General features: G+C 49.1%; 1 protein-coding gene across 3 annotated transcripts in view; it reads left to right on the top strand.

The window, feature by feature from the left end:
- LARGE1 (LARGE xylosyl- and glucuronyltransferase 1) overlaps positions 1-17,603 on the top strand; it is a 590,275-nt gene that overhangs the window by 542,634 nt on the left and 30,038 nt on the right. For all 3 annotated transcript variants that reach the window (XM_082666633.1, XM_082666632.1, XM_082666634.1), the window contains exons 11-12: positions 412-575; positions 9,474-9,752. In XM_082666633.1, the coding sequence (XP_082522759.1) occupies positions 412-575; positions 9,474-9,752 (443 nt within the window). The remainder of the gene's footprint in view (positions 1-411; positions 576-9,473; positions 9,753-17,603) is intronic.

Raw genomic sequence — 17,603 nt, 5'->3', positions numbered from 1 at the left:
GTTTGCGTTTTCTGTCCAATCACACACAGGTACTGCTCCGTTTGGTTCCCGTTACTCTGTTCACAGACGACAGTTCCCCCGTTATTTGCAATTGTTGTGCTGGGTCACGAAGGAAAACGTTTTTTGTTTTGTATAAGGACTTCGTGGTTGCTTATGCATTTGTCAGTGCCACCACCGTCACTGTTGGCTCAGAGCGTCTCATTCCTCAGAGGGCGAGGCAGCTGCCCTTTATCATCACCTCTTTGAAATCAGATTAAATTGCAGAGGAAAATGAAAACAGGATCCTGTCCTTCTCGGATTGGCCCATCAGTAAGGTCCGATGGGTAACAAACTCAGGGGAGGACAGGGCACAACAGGCAGGCCCCTCGGGGATTTTCTTCACGTTTCCAAGCCCTCTTGCCTACCTTTCAGCTCCAGAAGCAGCTCTCTGAGCTGGATGAGGACGACTTGTGTTATGAGTTCCGGCGAGAGCGTTTCACCGTCCACCGAACCCACCTGTACTTCTTGCACTACGAGTATGAGCCCACTTCAGACAACACGGACGTCACCCTGGTTGCTCAGCTCTCCATGGACAGGTAAGCAGACGGGCCCGCACCCTCCACACAGTCCCCTTGCCGCTGCCCTTCACCCAGTCGAATGGAGAAGGGAGAGGTGGCCTCACAGGCTTAGAACATTGAAGCCTGATAAGATAGGGCTTATGTCTCATCCCCTCTCCAGCACTGAGAACCAAGGGCTCCTGTCTCCTGATGGTGCTGGTTGTTTGTGAGGGTGAAGAATTGATTCTAAAAAAATAGAGCTCTACTCACATTACCTCAAGGAAAGGGGGGGTGTATTATAGGGAATCACATGGACTGGACCCACAGCTGCTGCTGGAAAGCAGTTCTGTTTGTTTTCCTTATATACGTGTTGATGCAAGCATCATTCCTGGAGGCTTTATCAGGAAGTACTGACGTGATTCCTGCCCTCATGTGGCGTATGGTCTGTTGCACTGATTCTCAACCTTGACCGGGGACAAATTGAATCACCTGAGTAACTTTTAAAACAAATTCATGGTCAGGTTCCATTGCAAACCAGTTAAGTAAGAATCTTTGTGGGGTGGAGACCTTGACTTGTTTTGAGTTTGCCATGTGCAGCCAGCATTGAGAAAATGGGACTAGCGGTATAAAAACAGTAAATAATTAAGTCGAATGATTATAATTGTGGTAAGTGCTTTGAAGGATGAAACACATATTATCGATGTCAAGGGAGAGACCTTTTTTCGGTGGCATGGTCAGGAGAGGTCTTTCTAAGGAGAGGACATTTCTGCAGAGACTTGAGGATGAGAAAAGGAGTTAGGTAGGTGAGTTGCTGAGAAAAGTTTTCCAGGCAGACAAAAGAGCAAGTGCAAAGGCCCTGCAGTAGGAAGGGCCTTGTGTATTCAGACACCTGATAGAAGACCAGTGTGACTGAAGCATCACTTGAGAGGGGGCTTGAGGGGAAAGTTGCATGAGGTTAAGTTTATAAACATTAGAAACTCATGAAATATTTGGATTTTACTCTAAACGTGGTTGAGAACCTATTGTAGAAATTTCACAGAGTTTTATGCTGTAATTTATATTTTTGAAAACATCTCTCTGGCTGCCAGGAGGTGAATGGATTCAAAGCCTTTCAGGGCTCTGCAGTGTTTCTGTACCTGGCCGTCCTACGTGCCTTGCGCGCACCTCGGCTAACCAGCTTCCTCTTTGATTTACTGATGTCCACAGTGGCTGCCCTTGCCCTAGTTCCCTTCATGTCATTCCCCCTCGACTCCCACAGTTAGGAAGGGAGTTTGATGGTCTCCTTCTGTCTTTGAGCCACTTTGGAGATGCCTGTCCAGCCTGTGGATGAGATTCCGTGGGGTCGTGTTAGGATTAAATGAGTTAACGCCTGTAAAGTGCTGAGGACAGGACGTGGCACACTTAGTAAGTGTTCAATAAATGTCACTTGTGATTAGTCACGAGTGATTGAAGAATGAGTGAACAAACACAGGAACAGCACTGGGACACGAAAAGGCTCACGGACAGGAAGCGGTCTGGGAGTTCGGGAGAGTGAGGGCGACCTTGCCTCCGGAGGCAGCCGGGAATGATGCGTGCTGAGAGCGGCTGTGGAAGCAGGTTCCTTTTTGCTCTGTGAGTCCCTCTGCTTATTAGCAAATGACGGCTCACAGAATTAAATGGCTTCATGGCTAGTGGTTTCCTGGAGATGCACAGCCTCCGGGACACCTGTACAGAAACTCAGAGAATTTGCTGACCGTAACAGGTAACAAAGACCAAACGGGATAAGGAGGACAAGCACAGAGCTTCTGGCTCCAGCTGGGTCCTTGCCCTGCTGTGTCATCTCAGGAGAGGTCTTTCCTTCCCGTGGCCTCACTTTTCTCAAGATACTATGTAAGCATCTATTAGAATCACGTGCCAGCCTCTTGTGGGGCTGGGGCTACGTAACCCTGTTCCTGCCTTCAAGGAATATGTAGTGTATTCAGAGTTCAGACCATGTATTCGTCTTCTATTGTGCAGTAAACCACCACGGACTTGGCAGCTTTAGAAACACATTTTTTTTTTTTTTTACTTTGACAGTGTCTGGGTCAGGAGTCTGGATGTGTTAGCAGGTTCTCTGCTTGCGGTCCGAGGCCTGAAATCCAGGTGTTGGCTGGGCTGCAGTCTCGTCTCAGAGTCAGAGTGCATGTCTAAGCTCATTCAGGCTTTGGCAGGATTCAGCTCCAGGACCGAGGTCCCCGTTTCCTTGCTGGCTGTTAGGTGGGGTCCTTCTGAGCTCCTGGGGGCCACCCTCAGGTCTTAGCCGTGTGGCCCTCTGAGCATAGCAGCTTACTTCTTCAAAGCCAGCAGGAGAATCTCTCCAGTCTGTTAGTCACAGGAGTAATATCCCATCGTATTACCAGGTTCCGCTCGCACTCAAGGGAGGGGTGCTACAGGGTGATACACCAGGGCAGGGGCAGGAGTCTTGGGGCCAGCTTAGAAGTCTGGCGGGCACAGGCAGGGAACAGGTTCTGACCACAGAGGGATGCTCGAGGAGGAGCCCGCTTCCTGGCTGGGGCAGAGAAAGGAAGAGAGCGCATGTCCCCGAGGGAGGCTGAGTGGACTGACAGTAGAAGGCTCGTAGGGAGAGGAGCCCCCTGCCAGCCCCCAGGTAGAGCGGGCAGCATATCCACAGGATGGAGAGGATGCCAGGCCCTCTGGGGCACACACGGTTAGAGCTTAGGGTGAGGAGAGCAAAAGATCTCGGCCAGGTAGGCAGGGCTTGGGGAAACCGGGAGAGGTGGGCGGCCCTTCCAGCTCAAACCTGCCAGGCTCCCAGTGAGGCTCCATGAGGGACTGGCCTAGACCAGTGTCCCAAGTCACCCCTCCCCTTCCTTATCAGCCCGGGCGTGCACACCCTTCCCCGCCAAGCACAACGGCAAGTCACCCGCCATAACTGCCGCTCTTCTTGTTTATTTTTCCTTCTCCTCTGTGCCATTTAAAATGAAAACAAAACCTAATCCTTAATATTCATGCTGCATGATGGTCTAGATGGGTCTTCTGTTCTCCAGGCGGCATAAATGTATCTCAGTCGCCTCAGACGAGGCACCTGAAGTCCAGATACTATGATCTGGCCAGGTGAGCGAGTTCCAGGTGATCCCAGGTTCCCATCAGAGCATCCTGGTTTTCCTTGGTCACGTTCACGACTGCTATTCGTACATTCAGCTTGTCACCAAGATATTCTTCATCAAGATCAGTAGCCAGTGGTCACCTGCAAACTCAGGTGAAGATGTGAGAATCTCTGGGAAAGCCCTGGGACATATTTACATTCAGTCAGTACTTGCTAGGTCTGTGTTCTCTGACCACAGCATCTGCACATGGTAGGTATTTAGGAGAGAGAACGTGATGTAGGGGGGAAAAAAAGAGAGGAAGACTTGGGTTCGAAGTCGAGTTGTACCACTTCCTAACCGTGTGAATTTGGGCAAGTTATTCAGGCTGTTTGAGCCTCACTCTACTTACCTATGAAGTGGCAGTAATATCGTCAGGTTCACAGATTGCTGTCTGGGTTTTATAAAGTAAGACGCTGCAAAGTGCCCAGTGATTAGCAAGTGGGCCACGAATGTTAGCACACGTTCCTTAATGTTTTTCACCTTTATGCTGGTTATGGCATTTGCTACCCGGAATTTACAAACAATTAGAAGACAAACATTTTTAATTATTAACAACTCAAATCCATCCTTATGTATACGCTTGTTATTAACAAAAGAATACAGACAGGACAGAGCCCCTCTTTCTGTGGCCAGCCCGAAGCATCCAGCCTGGGCTGCAGGAAACCCGGCAGGACCTCCCCTCCCAGCCGGCTTAAAAGAAAGCCCCGGCACCTCTCACATCTGCTGCAAACACTAACCTCAGACGCCTTCCCTTCAGAGCACACACATCCCCCAGCATGGCAGGCGTGCGATCCCCTGACACGCTGTGACAAGTAGTGCCATCCAGACAATACCTCAGAGAACCCAAGGAATTCCACACCCTAGCAAGAGACACTTAGCGGGACATAATCAAAAATTCTAAAGCAGCCGCACAGGTGGATGAAGGCGGCAGAACTTCCTCCTTCCACGCCGCCATCCCACATATCCAATTATGATGCTGCAGGCTGACTGGTGCCTGCTGGATTGATTTTTAATTGAAGAAACATTTCGGGTGTGTTTGTAAACCTTTGAGTCAGAAGTAGGCCCTACGTGAGTGCCACAACGAATTAGGGGAGGCAGCGTGCAGGCTCCCGTGCCCAGCTCCCTGTAGAATTCCGTTCAGAAAGAATGAACGTTGCCTGCTGCAGCTGTGGAGCTGGGAGGGCTGCTCCTCACACAGGCGCTCGCTCAGGAAGCTTCCCTCCCATCCCAGCAGCGGACGAGAATGGTTGAAAGGACAAAGCGGGCTGGCTAGGAGGCATCCTGATCGCAGCATCCCGGCCACCTGGCCGGGAGACGCTTGCTCGGTTTCCTGCTCCTTGGATGAAGTCCTTGAAGTACCAGCTACAGTTCCAGGGAATCGTGTGGCTGACGGGCCTTCTCTCTGTTTTCTGCAAGCAGGGGAAAGGGAACGTGAGCTGGGGTCCCATCCTGTAGGTCCCATCCCTCCGCCGGCAGCACAGCATCTTCTGGGAGTTTGTTAGAACACAGATGCACGGACCCCATCCCAGGCCTGCCGAACAGGAATCTCTACAGTGGGTCCCAGGGATCTGGGTTGTAATAAGCCTCCCAGGTGATCCTGAGCCAGCTGAAGCTGGGAAAGCATCGTTCTAGAGAGTGAAAGTTACTCCTTTCCCCACGCAACAGCCAGGGTGATCTTAATCTGGTCAATCTTGCTTTCTCAGTGCCTTGAGAACAGTATTAGAGCTGTCCACCGTGACCTTGAAGGCCCCATATGACCCGGCACCTGCCCAGCCCCCAAAGCCTCTCCTTCTGCCCCGCACTTGCCTATGTGCCATCCACACTGGTCCTGTTTCTTCTTTCTTGAGCGTGCTAAGCTCTGTATCCCAAGGGCTCTTCCCTCTTCTTGGAAAGCTTTCCACCCAGGCTTTCTCAAGGCCAGTCCTTCTCGTTATCCGGGGCTCACACTGACCTCTCCTGCAGGCCTGCCCTCACCGTCCCTCTTTATCCTGTTTCCTGTTCTGTTGCCCCTCTGACACTCAGTTCACTCTGAACTTACCTTGGTTTATTTCTTCTCTCCAGAAGTGCAGGAACCTTGTCTTTCTCGTTCATTCTGGGGACAATGCCTGCACATTGCACATACTCACAGGATATTTGCTGGAGGACCACGTGTTCCAAAGGGAGGAGTTGAACGTGAGGAGGAAATCACAGCTGTCATGTACGAGTGCTGCTGCACATCCAGCCCTGTGACAGACACTTGAGAGTCATGAGTAAGCAGGCTGTTCACACAGCGGCGCTCGCAAGGTTCCGAGAGCAGCTCCGGGCAAGCCCCACCACACAAGCCCTTTTCAGCGCCCCTGCCTGTGTCATGTTGCCAATGCCCCATGGCCCAAAGCATGTCCCATGGCCAACCCAGAATCAGTGTGGCAGAGGGTATTACCAAAAGGTGTACATGGATAGCGGGAGAGGAATTTGTAGCCATTTTGTCGTCGACAAAGGTATTATTATCCCCTCTATGCATATGTGGAAGTGGAAGCTCAAAGAACTATTGTCACTTGCCCAGAGATACTGACACAGGTCAGAGTTCAAACCCAGTTCTGCCTGAGCCCAGAACCCACAGTTGCCCTCTGTACCCTGCAGCCTGCCTTGCCCTGTGTACCAGATTGGAGTTGTCTGCCTTGTAGGGAGTGGGTTCCCCATTCCAGCAGAGACTGAGTGGCCACCTGCCCAGGCTGTTTGGCCAACTGACATTCTAGAATTCCTTCCAACCCTGGTCTTTTAGGTTTAGAATCAGCCATCTCCCTGCCTGCTCCCTTTCACCTACACAGACTGTCTGGGGCTTCCTGTCTCAGTAGGCCTCCCTGGGGGAAACCCTGCTGCTTTCTAGGTCTTGCAGACAATATCTCTGGCCGTTCCTGAGCCTTTGCCGTCCTCTTCCCGGCATGAAGCGATGGCGGGCTCTGTGGGGGAGGGGAGAGAGCATGGGACAGGGGGTCCTCGCGTCAGCCGTTCCTCTCGTACACGGTGTCCTCTTCAGCAGGTCGTGCTCCTCTCTGAGGCTGAGGCCTTTCATCATAACAATGTTATAATCAGACTAAAAATCTCAAAGATTCTTTCCAAACGGGTAGGAATTACCCATTTTTTGAATTAATCTTTGTCTCTTGAAACACTCTCCGTGGGCCCAGGTCCTTGCTGTGCCAGAGCCTTTGTCTTCCTACGTTAAGACACCAAAGATAGACTCGGCGCAAAACTCAACAGGAACTGCACAGGGACAGACCTTAGGGAATAGGTGTGGAGAGAAACAACCAGGAGAAGGATGGAGAGACTGGGGGATCTTGGACTCCAAGAGAGACCAAGGAGAAGGAGGAAGGACTAGAGGGAAGCTGACACCAAGGTCGGAACACATTCCTGTTTGGGGAAACAGGTGATGGGAAGATATCTGGGGACCTCTTTCTCAGCCAAAAGCCAGTTCGTGTTGAGCAGTGGTCTGGATCCCTGGCACTGGGGTCAGACCTGGGTGCGAATCCAGCCCCTCCACTTTGTAGCTGTGTGACTTGAAAGAAGTCATTTCACCTCCTGGAGCTTCCTCACCTGTAAAACAGTGATTGAGAATCTCCACTATGTTTATAGTATTACTGTAAACGTTACAAATTTACATTTACATTTTGGACAACAGCCAAAATGTGTTGGCACGCTGTGAGCAACAGATACATGGTAGAGACTTATTGTATCGTGATCACACTTGATGTATCATCATCATTACGATGAACCTCGCTCAGTTTGTCTGTTTGACTGTTGTTCGGGTCCTGGCAGAGAGCTTGGTTTTAAGGGAAAAGAGAGACTGGAGCTAGTGGCAGAGAGACAGAAGCGATGGCGCCATGATTCGTTTTCACTCAGTGAGTTTCTTTGGAACATCTGGCACCATTTCCTGTAGAGTCTGCATGGATATGATGTTTGTCACACCAGCAGCCCCTTTCTCCTGAGAACCCTAAGTATTTTGTGTCTCTGTTTTCACTCTAAACTTGTCAGAGGTGGGAAGATGGGGCTGGACCAGGCAGGGCTTGCTCCCTGCTCGGAAAACTCGGACACAGAGTCCAAAACCCCAGGTCAGGGGGAGAATCCACAGCAGAAGCTGGTCTCTCTTCACACTCGGTCAGACGTGCCTCCCGCATCCACTCCCTTTAACGCTGACGTCCACATAGTAGAAATTACCCTTGCCCTGTACTCCCCAAATCTTCAAGGATTGGTACAAACATCGCTCCCATCCAAGTGCAGAGTCCTCCCATTTTGCAGACAGTGCAACTGAGGTGCAGGTGGGGTAATTCAAACTCCCAGATTCTCAAGAGCCCAGCAGAAACCAGGGCCCTTGTAGCAGAGGCCGAACACAGATTTCAGTGAAATCAGGCATTGTGGAGAATGCAGTGCCTCTTTCAAAACTGGCCGGGGTCAGTTTGATTAACAAGTGCTATAAAGTATGAGAAATGGGGGGCATTGTACCCTGATGAATATCTTAATCCTCCTTAGTGAAAGAGGAAGCAAATCCAGGAAATACCAGTTCACAGAATTAACTGAGAGGAAACTGAAAGCCCATCAGGAAAGCCATTGACACAAGATAGGTGTGCGCATTTTCTTTTGTTTGGAAGCATGGAAATGCATGGAATCTATTTCCTGGCAATTGTCCGAATGAAGTGGCCATTCTGACCAGGAGCCTACTTGATTATGCACCTCTTGCTGGGTAGGGAAAATTGAAACAGGCTTTTGCTGTTTCTTAACCATAGATTTTATGTACCAGGCACGTCTAATGCTTCTGGGCGGTGGGGGGAGGGGACATTTTTATAGATTTCTCCTCAGACATTTTTGCAGAACGCTCTTGGTTGGGAGCATCTTTCGTTTTTTTCTCTGGGCTCTGTTCCCACCCCACCCTCACTCTCTCTGGCTCAGCGCCTCTCGGGTAGGCTTGCAAAATTGCCTGGTGCCCTGGAGCAATAAGCGCTCTGAAAAATGAAGACGCCGTCACCCCAGGCTCACTTTTGTCCCCAACATTCATATGTTTTTTTTTCTTGCCTTTGCCAGACACCCAAGAGTATTATCTTCTCACTGTCTTCAAAGTCCTATCCAGAAAGCTAGCCACACACATTTGGTGCAAGTCCAAGAACCAAAGCTGACTGGACATCTAGAGCCTCAATTCCTTCATCAGGAAAATGGGGGAAATGACAGATGGGGCACAGGGCTTGGGGGAGAATTCTGGGAACTGTCTGGTGCATAGTAATGAGTCAGTGATTGTGGTTATTATTACTCTTGTTTTTACTGGTTGTTTTAATGCTCCTTGTAACTCAGTTTGGCTAAATCTCCTATGGCTGGTCCCTGCTTCAGGAGAGTGGGAGGGCTGCTGTACACCTTTGCTGAGGGAGAAGGAAAGGTATAGGAGTTTTAAGCTGGAAAGGGATCTTTACATCATTTACTGTATTTTTTCCCACCCACTGTTGAAAAGAGGAGTCTGAAAAGAAAAAGCTTAGTATAGTGGGATGTGACTCTCTCCATATCACCCCTCTGGGTGGAAGCATTCAAACACTAGACACAAAAAGGTGAGTGGTATTGTGCCCATTTTACAGATAAAGGAACTGAGGTTTGGTTATTGGCCTCCATCACACAGTGATTAACATTTAGAGCAGGGGTTTGGATTTGGAGCTGACTGACCAACTGTGGATGGAGATGGAGTTCCCCAGCCCCAGGCTAGCGGACAGGACGATGCGCGCGGATACGCAGATGACACCTGTAGATGCAGATGAGGCCCGCGCATGCGCGGATGGGTCAGGTGTCCCGTCTCTTGCAGGCTCCAGATGCTCGAGGCCATCTGCAAGCACTGGGAGGGGCCCATCAGCCTGGCCCTCTACCTGTCGGACGCCGAGGCCCAGCAGTTCCTCCGCTACGCACAGGGCTCGGAGGTGCTCATGGGCCGCCACAACGTGGCCTACCACATCGTGTACAAGGAGGGCCAGTTCTACCCCGTGAACCTGCTGCGCAACGTGGCCATGAAGCACGTGGGCACGCCCTACATGTTCCTGTCCGACATCGACTTCCTGCCCATGTACGGACTCTATGAGTACCTCAGGTGAGGACCCGTGGGGCTCAGGCGCGGGCAGTGCTGGGGCCAAAACCCCCCTTAGGATCGTCGTCTAGTCCAGTGTTCCCTCTGTCAATGGGTCAGCCAAGACCCAGAAGGGGAGAGCACCTGCCCAAGTCCACCCATAGATAAATGGCCCCTGACTGCCGGGTTTGGAGGGGCAGTTAGGCTACAAGTGTCTGTATTTTTACGATGATCAGACTAGAACCCCAGGTGGCCTCATGAAATGTTTATGGCAGAGCTTGGTCCAGGAAGCATCTCCTGTCTCCCAGTCTAATGCTCTTCCTATAGCTTTTATGAAAACATATCATTCCTCTTGCAATTTTGGATCAGACAGCCTTCATCTAAACATTCTAGAAAGATCACTGCCTTTTCTGGAAAACAAATCAAAGCGGTGGTGATGGCGAACATTTAGTGAAGCGCTCGCTGAGTGTCAGGCACTGTTCTGAACGCATGGCAAGTGGGATTTCATTTCCTCCCCTTGCGGAGTCCCTGCCACGGGTACTATTATCATTCTTTATGTTCCCAGCGGGAGACCGGGAGCGAGATGGGGAGCTCACACTAAAGTGGGAGCTGGGGTCAGCCGGCCTGACTCTCTGACTGCATCCAGCTCTCCCCATGGGGGGGGGGGGCAGGCAGGCGTCCAGCAGCTGGGGAGAGCTCTCAGCTTGTTGCGTTTATTATGGAATAACAGACCATCTGAACTGGAAGGGACTATGGAATTCACGTAGGCCAGAAGTCCCCACGTGAGCAAACTAAAGTCACAAGATGTAAATGGTCAAAATTCGTTTTAATCCTTTAGCACTGTCGTTTGTCAACATGAGTTATCTCTGCTGCCAAGTGAGTACCTTCCCGATCCAGGTACCATGAGGGGTGGTTTGCATATGTTAATTGTCCTGCTGGAGCCACGCTTCAAGCCCAAAAGGCAGGCATGGTTACCCCCTCCCTTTTATTGTGGTGAACGGTGAGGCTCAGAGAAGCAAAGTAACCTGCTCAGGTGCACCTAGGCGGCTCCGGGATTTGAACCAGTATCTGTGGGACCCCAGGTCTGCAGCCTGCCCTGCTTCATACTTGTCTGGCTGCTCTGGGGTCTATGACTGTCCCAAACAGAGCAGGGTCTGAATTCTCTCTCTCCTGGTCTCTTGCCCTCCCCCACTTCCCTCCGTGTGTGTGTGTGTGTGTGTGTGTGTGTGTGTGTGTGTGTGTGTGTGTGTGTGTGTGTGTGTGTGTGTGTGTGTGTGTGTGTGTGTGTGTGTGTGTGCGTGCGCGCGCGCGCGCATGCGCGTGCCTGTCTCTGTCTGTCTCACTCTCAAAAGAGCTCCCACAAGAGTCTTCAAACCTTTGGTACTAAAGCCAGAGCATGGATGTGGTACGAGCTCCCCCCCTGCCCTGCTCTCTAGGTCAAGGGAAGGCAGACTGTTCTCTGTCCACTGTCTGAGTCAGGTTTCCTTCCAGGGTTATCTTGGGATGCCATAGCATCAATCTCTCCCCTCTGAGCAGGTGGAGTCCCTTCCAGACTGTCTTTATTAAGAACAACAGGTGATGAGAAAACCGTAATGCAAAGAGTCATGCACCACAATGTTCCTTGCAGCTGTATTTACAGTAGCCAGGACACGGAAGCAAACTAAGTGTCCACTGACAGATGAATGGATAAAGATGTGGCTCATATATACAATGGAATATTAGCCCTAAAAAGAAACGAAATTGAGTTATTTGTAGTGAGGTGGATGGACCTAGAGTCTATCATACAAAGTAAGTCAGAAAGAGAAAAACAAATACCGTATGCTAACGCATATATATGGAATCTAAAAAAACAAAAACAAAAACGATTCTTATGAACCTAGGGGCAGGACAGGAATGAAGACGCAGACGTTAGAGAATGGACTTGAGGACATGGGGAGGCGCAAGGGTAAGCTGGGACAAAGTGAGAGAGTGGCATGGACATATATACACTACCAAACGTAAAATAGATAGCTAGTGGGAAGCAGCCGCATAGCACAGGGAGATCAGCTCGGTGATTTGTGACCACCTAGAGGGGTGGGATAGGGAGGGTGGGAGGGAGACGCAAGAGGGAGGGGATATGGGGATATATGTATACGTACAGCTGCTTCACTTTGTTGTAAAGCAGAAACTAACACACCATTGTAAAGCAATTAGACTACAATAAAGATGTTTAAAAACAACAACAACAACAGGTGAGTGACCCCGAGTCAACATAACCCTCAGTCAGGGAGGATGAGAGGTGTCTTCCCAAAAAGCATTGGCTGTGGTAGGGAGCTCTGTGAACCCTAACTCCTGACCCTGCAGGGACGCCAGGAATCGAGCTGTCTTCCAGCTCCAGCTGGGCCTTGGGATACCAGTGTGTGGAGTGAGGGCGCCCCCGTGTGGCCAGACAGCACTTTCAGCCCCTGATTCCTGTGAATTGTGAAACCTCTGCAGCTTGCAGGGTGATGACAGGCTTTGGGTGTGTCGGGCGGGGCTTTCAAGGGAACAGACGGTAGGGGTGAGGGCTGCCTTCCCCCAGCAAGAGAGAGGCTTCGCTATTGGACCACAGCCCACCTTCTGGGACTCTTCTGCGGGAGCACCCGCAGAGACTTCCTTCCAGCTAGTTGAAGGTGAACTGGCCCCATCTTAAAAGTCTGTGGTCTCTGCTCCCCCATCCAAAGACTATATAATTTTGTCTCGTGGGCCTCGTGATTTGAAAAACATTACACGTGAACAGACTGCGTTTTATGTCGTCTTCCTATGTTTGTTGATCAAAGACGTCAGTAACTGCTAATCATGACCTTACCCAATGTGAGATAACTGGTATTGCCCATTAATTAACATTTCCTTACTACACAGTCACCTGAAGTTTGAGTTGGCCTTTAGCCACCTCCTCACCAGAAGGTATGTGGTTCCCCTCACGCATTTGGAAATATTGCAGATTGCCCCTGAAACCCCATTCCTTTCTTCACAGGCCCTATGGGAGTCCAGAGACCCTGAGTTGAGAATAACTGATCTTGTCCAGTGTTTTTTTACTGCACACGTGAGAACAGACCAGAGAAGCAAAGCGACTTCCGTCTAGAGTGAAAAGATAGTGGGACTTTCCGGATTCTTTCTTCTCCATCCATAGTGTCCATTCGTTTAGTGAGTAACCATTTACGAGGCGCCTTAGGGGCCCCCCTATCTGTGAACTACACAGATAGGATCTGTGAATCCCAGAGGTTTAGACCAACAGGCATGACAGTTGAGCAAAGACGCAGACTCCTTAGGTACTGTGATGGGTGTGTCCTCTCCCAGGGTTTTCAGCCTCATCTGGGGGGGAGGCAGTATAGGAAAAGATGTCCTGAAGAGGTTAGATCTAAATGGAGGCCTGAGGCTGAGCTGGAGTTTGCCAGGAGAGGGGACGATGTTCCAGGTAGAGAGAGAGAGCCATTCTGGAGAGGCAGGTGGCCAGAGCCCTGATGGGGAGAACAGCAAGAGATGATGTGGCCAGAAGTGTAAGCCAGGGTGGGTCCCTCAGGACTTCTCATAAAATACTCTAAGGAGTTTGGGCTTTATGCGGCAGGGGGTGGGGGGGTGGGTAATGGAAGATCCCTGAGAGAATGGCATGATTAGGTGTGCATTTAAGGAGGATCACTCTTGTTGCCTCAGGGAAGGATCACAGTCAGTAGGGCCAGAGGAGATAAGTTAGGGGACTCTTGCATTCATTCTGGTGAGAGATGTTGGAGGCCTAGCAAAGGGATCAGAAGTAGCTGCAGAGACAGGTAGATGGACCAGAGAGAGATTCTGCAGCTGAAATCAGTAACTGTCTGCAAAGGTGGCTGGGCTTTGGAAGCAAGACAGGGAACCTCTTTCAAATGTTGTCACCTGAGGCTTCCTTTTCAAAAGCCTGTACCTGCAAGTCCTGCCTGCTTTGGCCTGTGTCTCGTGCTGGCCCCTCTTGGTCTGCTGTACCCACGTCCTTCCCGGACTAAGCAGGATATCATGGCATTGACTCTGAGTGTCATGGTGGACAGGCACCTGCTGCGACCCTGGTTCCAGCTCGCACTCTGTGCCGTAAAAAACTGTGTGACTTCCAACAATTCTGGTTTTTTCAACCTGTTTCTTTATATTTTTCAAGAGGAGCTAGAAATCTGTATTTTCATGTTTTAATTTTTAGTGTTGACAACTAATTTTTTAAAAAATGTAAACACTGTTGAGTCAGACCAAACATGTCTTCAGGATGAATAGAACCTTCTCATCCCCACAGACCACCAGTTTGTGACCTCTGACCTTTTTTTAAAAAATTTTATTGGAGTATAGTTGATTTATAATGTTGTGTTACTTTCTGGTGTACAGCAAAGTGATTCAGTTATACATATACATATATTCATTCTTTTTTAGATTCTTGTCTCATATAGGTTATCACAGAATATTGGGTAGAGTTGCCAGTGCTATACAGTAGGTCCCTGTTGGTCATAGTAGTGTGTGTGTTCATCCCAAGCTCCTGATTTATCCTCCCTCCCCCACCTTTCCCCTTTGGTAACCATAAGTTTGTTTTTGATGTCTGTAAGTCTGCTTCTCTTTTGTAAATAAGTTCATTTGTATCTCTTTTTTTCATTAGATTCCACATATAAGTGATAACATATGGTATTTGTCTTAGCTTAAATGGTATTTGTCATAGCTTATTTCATGTAGTATGATCATCTCTAGGTCCATGCATGTTGCTGCAAATGGCATTATTTCATTCTTTTTTATGACTGACTAATATTCCATTATATACATGTACCACATCTTTATCCATTCCTGTCGATGGACATTTAGGTTGCTTCCATGTCTTGACTATTGTAAATAGTGCTGCAGTGAAAACTGAGGTGCATGTATCCTTTCGGACTATGGTTTTCTCCAGATATATGCCCCGCCCAGGAGTGGGACTGCCAGATCATGTGGTAGTTCTATTTTTAGTTTTTTAAGGAACCTCCATCCTGTTCTCCATAGTGGCTTACATTCCCACCAACAGTGCAAGAGGGTTCCCTTCTCCACACCGTCTCCAGCATTTATTGTTTGTAGACTTTTTGATGATGGCCATTCTGACCGTTATGAGGTGCTAACTCATTGTAGTTTTGATTTGCATTTCTCTGATAATTGGTGATGTTAAGCATCTTCTTATGTGCTTTTTGGCCATCTGTATATCTTCTTTGGAGAAATGTCTATTTAGATCTTCTGCCCATTTTTTGATTGGGTTGTTTGTTTTTTTGATACAGAGCTGCATGAGCTGTTTGTAAATTTTGGAGATTAATCCCTTGTCGGTATGACCTCTGACCTTGATCATTTCTAGGAACTAGAATTTTGAGAACTGGTAAGGAATACGATTCTATCAGAAGTCCCAAGTAAGCGTGCACTGTCCTTTTCATGTGAAGATAACCATACTGACTTGCCATTAGCTTAAGGAAAAATTTCTTCTGTGTAAGGTAAGTGTTATTACAGGTGACCAAACAGAGGCCCCGGAGAGGTTAAATCTTAGTGCCAGAGGAGGAAGGTGGCCACCCCTCTACAATAGCCTGCTCATTAACGGAAGGGGCTAGATCCCTCTCAAAACTCAGGATACCGGAGCAGGCTGGTTGGCAGCCCTTTGATTAGACCCCCAAACACACCCATATCACCCCTTTTGGGGAGCCTACTAGGTTACCAAAAAAGGTTCAGCATCATAGCTCCCTGAGCAGTTGCTTAGCAACCAGGTATTATCATAGCAAAAACAAACAGATCAACTGGAAAATAATGAAATCGGTTACATGCATGGGCATAGCTGCAGAGTTTCACTAAAATATCACTCCCACCCCTTCACCTGTGTCTTCTAAGAAATGAGGGTGGAGGGCTTCCCTGGTGGCGCAGTGGTTGGGAGTCCACCTGCCGATGCAGGGGACATGAGTTCGTGCCCCGGTCCGGGAAGATCCCACATGCCGCGGAGCAGCTGGGCCCGTGAGCCATGGCCGCTGAGCCTACGCGTCCGGAGCCTGTGTTCCGCAGCGGGAGAGGCCACAACAGTGAGAGGCCCGCGTACTGAAAAAGAAAAAAAAAAAAAAAAATGAGGGTGGAGATGTGCAGCGTTCACTCCTGATTTCAGAAATGTCAAGTGAAATTCAGCAGGCGTGGCAGAAGTCAGGCAGACCGGCCTTTGCCTGCAGGTCCTACCGTGCTTGTCAAGGATGTGACTCGGGGTTGCTTATTTCGTCTCCCCAGTCCTCTGCTTCCTCAGTTAGTAAAGGGGCTAGTAATAGCTTCTTGCGGGGGTCCAGTAGGTGTTCAACAGAAGTTAATTTTCTGTGCTTTGACGCTCAGAACTGAACGTCTTTGCCAGGCCCCCGCCCATACCCCCACTGTTGCGAACTGCCGCCTTCAGTACAGCCTGGTAACTTCATGTAACCATCTTTTTTTTTTTTTTTTAATGAAATGAGAAACTATATACTCGTGCTCATTCACTCCAAAAACTATTGGGTGAGCACCTACTATGTGCCAGACAGTGTGCTGCATTGTGACAGTGCTGTCTCTGGATTCGCTCGACCTGCATCTTAACACTGAGCGCTCCTCACTCAGCCTTTACTGGACCTTGGGAAAGGTACTTAACCCTCAAACTCTGCACCTATGAAGTGAGGATCCTATTCTTTCTTCACTCTTAAGGTTCTGGGAAGGTTAAATGGAATAGTACTGGAAAGCACCTAGCACATGCCTGGTATGTTCTACATTCCACAGATATACACTGTGCATCTGCCATGACCAGGCTGTGTTCTAGGCACTGGGGCTTTCACGGTGCACAGCACAGCCCGAGCTCCTGCCCTCATGGGGTTACATTCTAGGGGGCACTCCAGCTGCACGCCCTGCTGTTGCTCTTGTCATTATCAATACAGGTACAGAGATAAAAGATACGGGAGCTCAGACTCACAAGATGACGACCCAGCGTGGGTGGGCTGGGAAGGCCTCGAAAATAGGTGATAGCTCAGTTCAGGCTTTAAGGACTAATAGGTATAAAGGCATGAAATATCTTGGCATGTTCAAGGAATGTTCCAGAATGGTAGAGGCCTAGACAGCTCTGTCTGCTGGGACGTCCCACATCCACGAGACTGGGGCAGGTTTCTCGCCTCTTTCTCTAACCCAGCAGAATCCTCATCTTTGTTCAGTGCTTGAAGCTTTAAACCTCTGTGCGTTGCTTTGCAAATGTTGCCTCGCTTTTGAGGGGACAAACGTGCCACGTTGGTTGAGACTATATCCTGAGAGTGTACAGGAGTGACAGATTCCAGTTTTATTGTGTTCTCTGCAGGATGACAGCTAACCGCCCTCCCCCATCACGTGTCCCCTGGCACATGATGGCGGCTTTGTAAACACTGGTTGAATGAAGGACAGAAATGTGAACAAGGCCAGGGACAGGTGGCGCCAGGCGAGGCCGACTGGCTGCTCGATGAAGGACATTACCAGGTGGCGTTCCCTTGTGTACATTCGTCATTTTGTTTCTACTGCAACATTTAACATTTATTGAGCACGTACTACAGGCCAAGTGCTGTTGCAAGCACTTTCGCATGTATTTTGTCATTTAACTTCATTACAGTTCATTTAACAGATGAGGATGCCTGGGTGAAATAACATGCCCACAGGCACAGCATCACTAAGCAGACATCTTGCTTATCCTGGCTTATCCAAAGGCGTTCTGTGCTTACTGTTTTTATAATATTTGTTTGTTTTATTGAAGTATAGTTGATTTACAATGTTGTGTTAATTTCTCCTGTACAGCAAAGTGATTCAATTATACATATATATTTACATTTTTATATTTTTTTCCATTTTGGTTTATCACAGGATATTGAATATAGTTCCCTGCGCTAT

This window comes from Grampus griseus, assembly GCF_964374135.1.
Source record: "Grampus griseus genome assembly, chromosome: 11".
In the NCBI taxonomy this organism is placed as follows: Eukaryota; Metazoa; Chordata; class Mammalia; order Artiodactyla; family Delphinidae; genus Grampus; species Grampus griseus.
The sequence above is the reverse complement of the archived record's forward strand: the minus strand, read 5'-3'. Positions and strand labels throughout refer to the sequence as shown.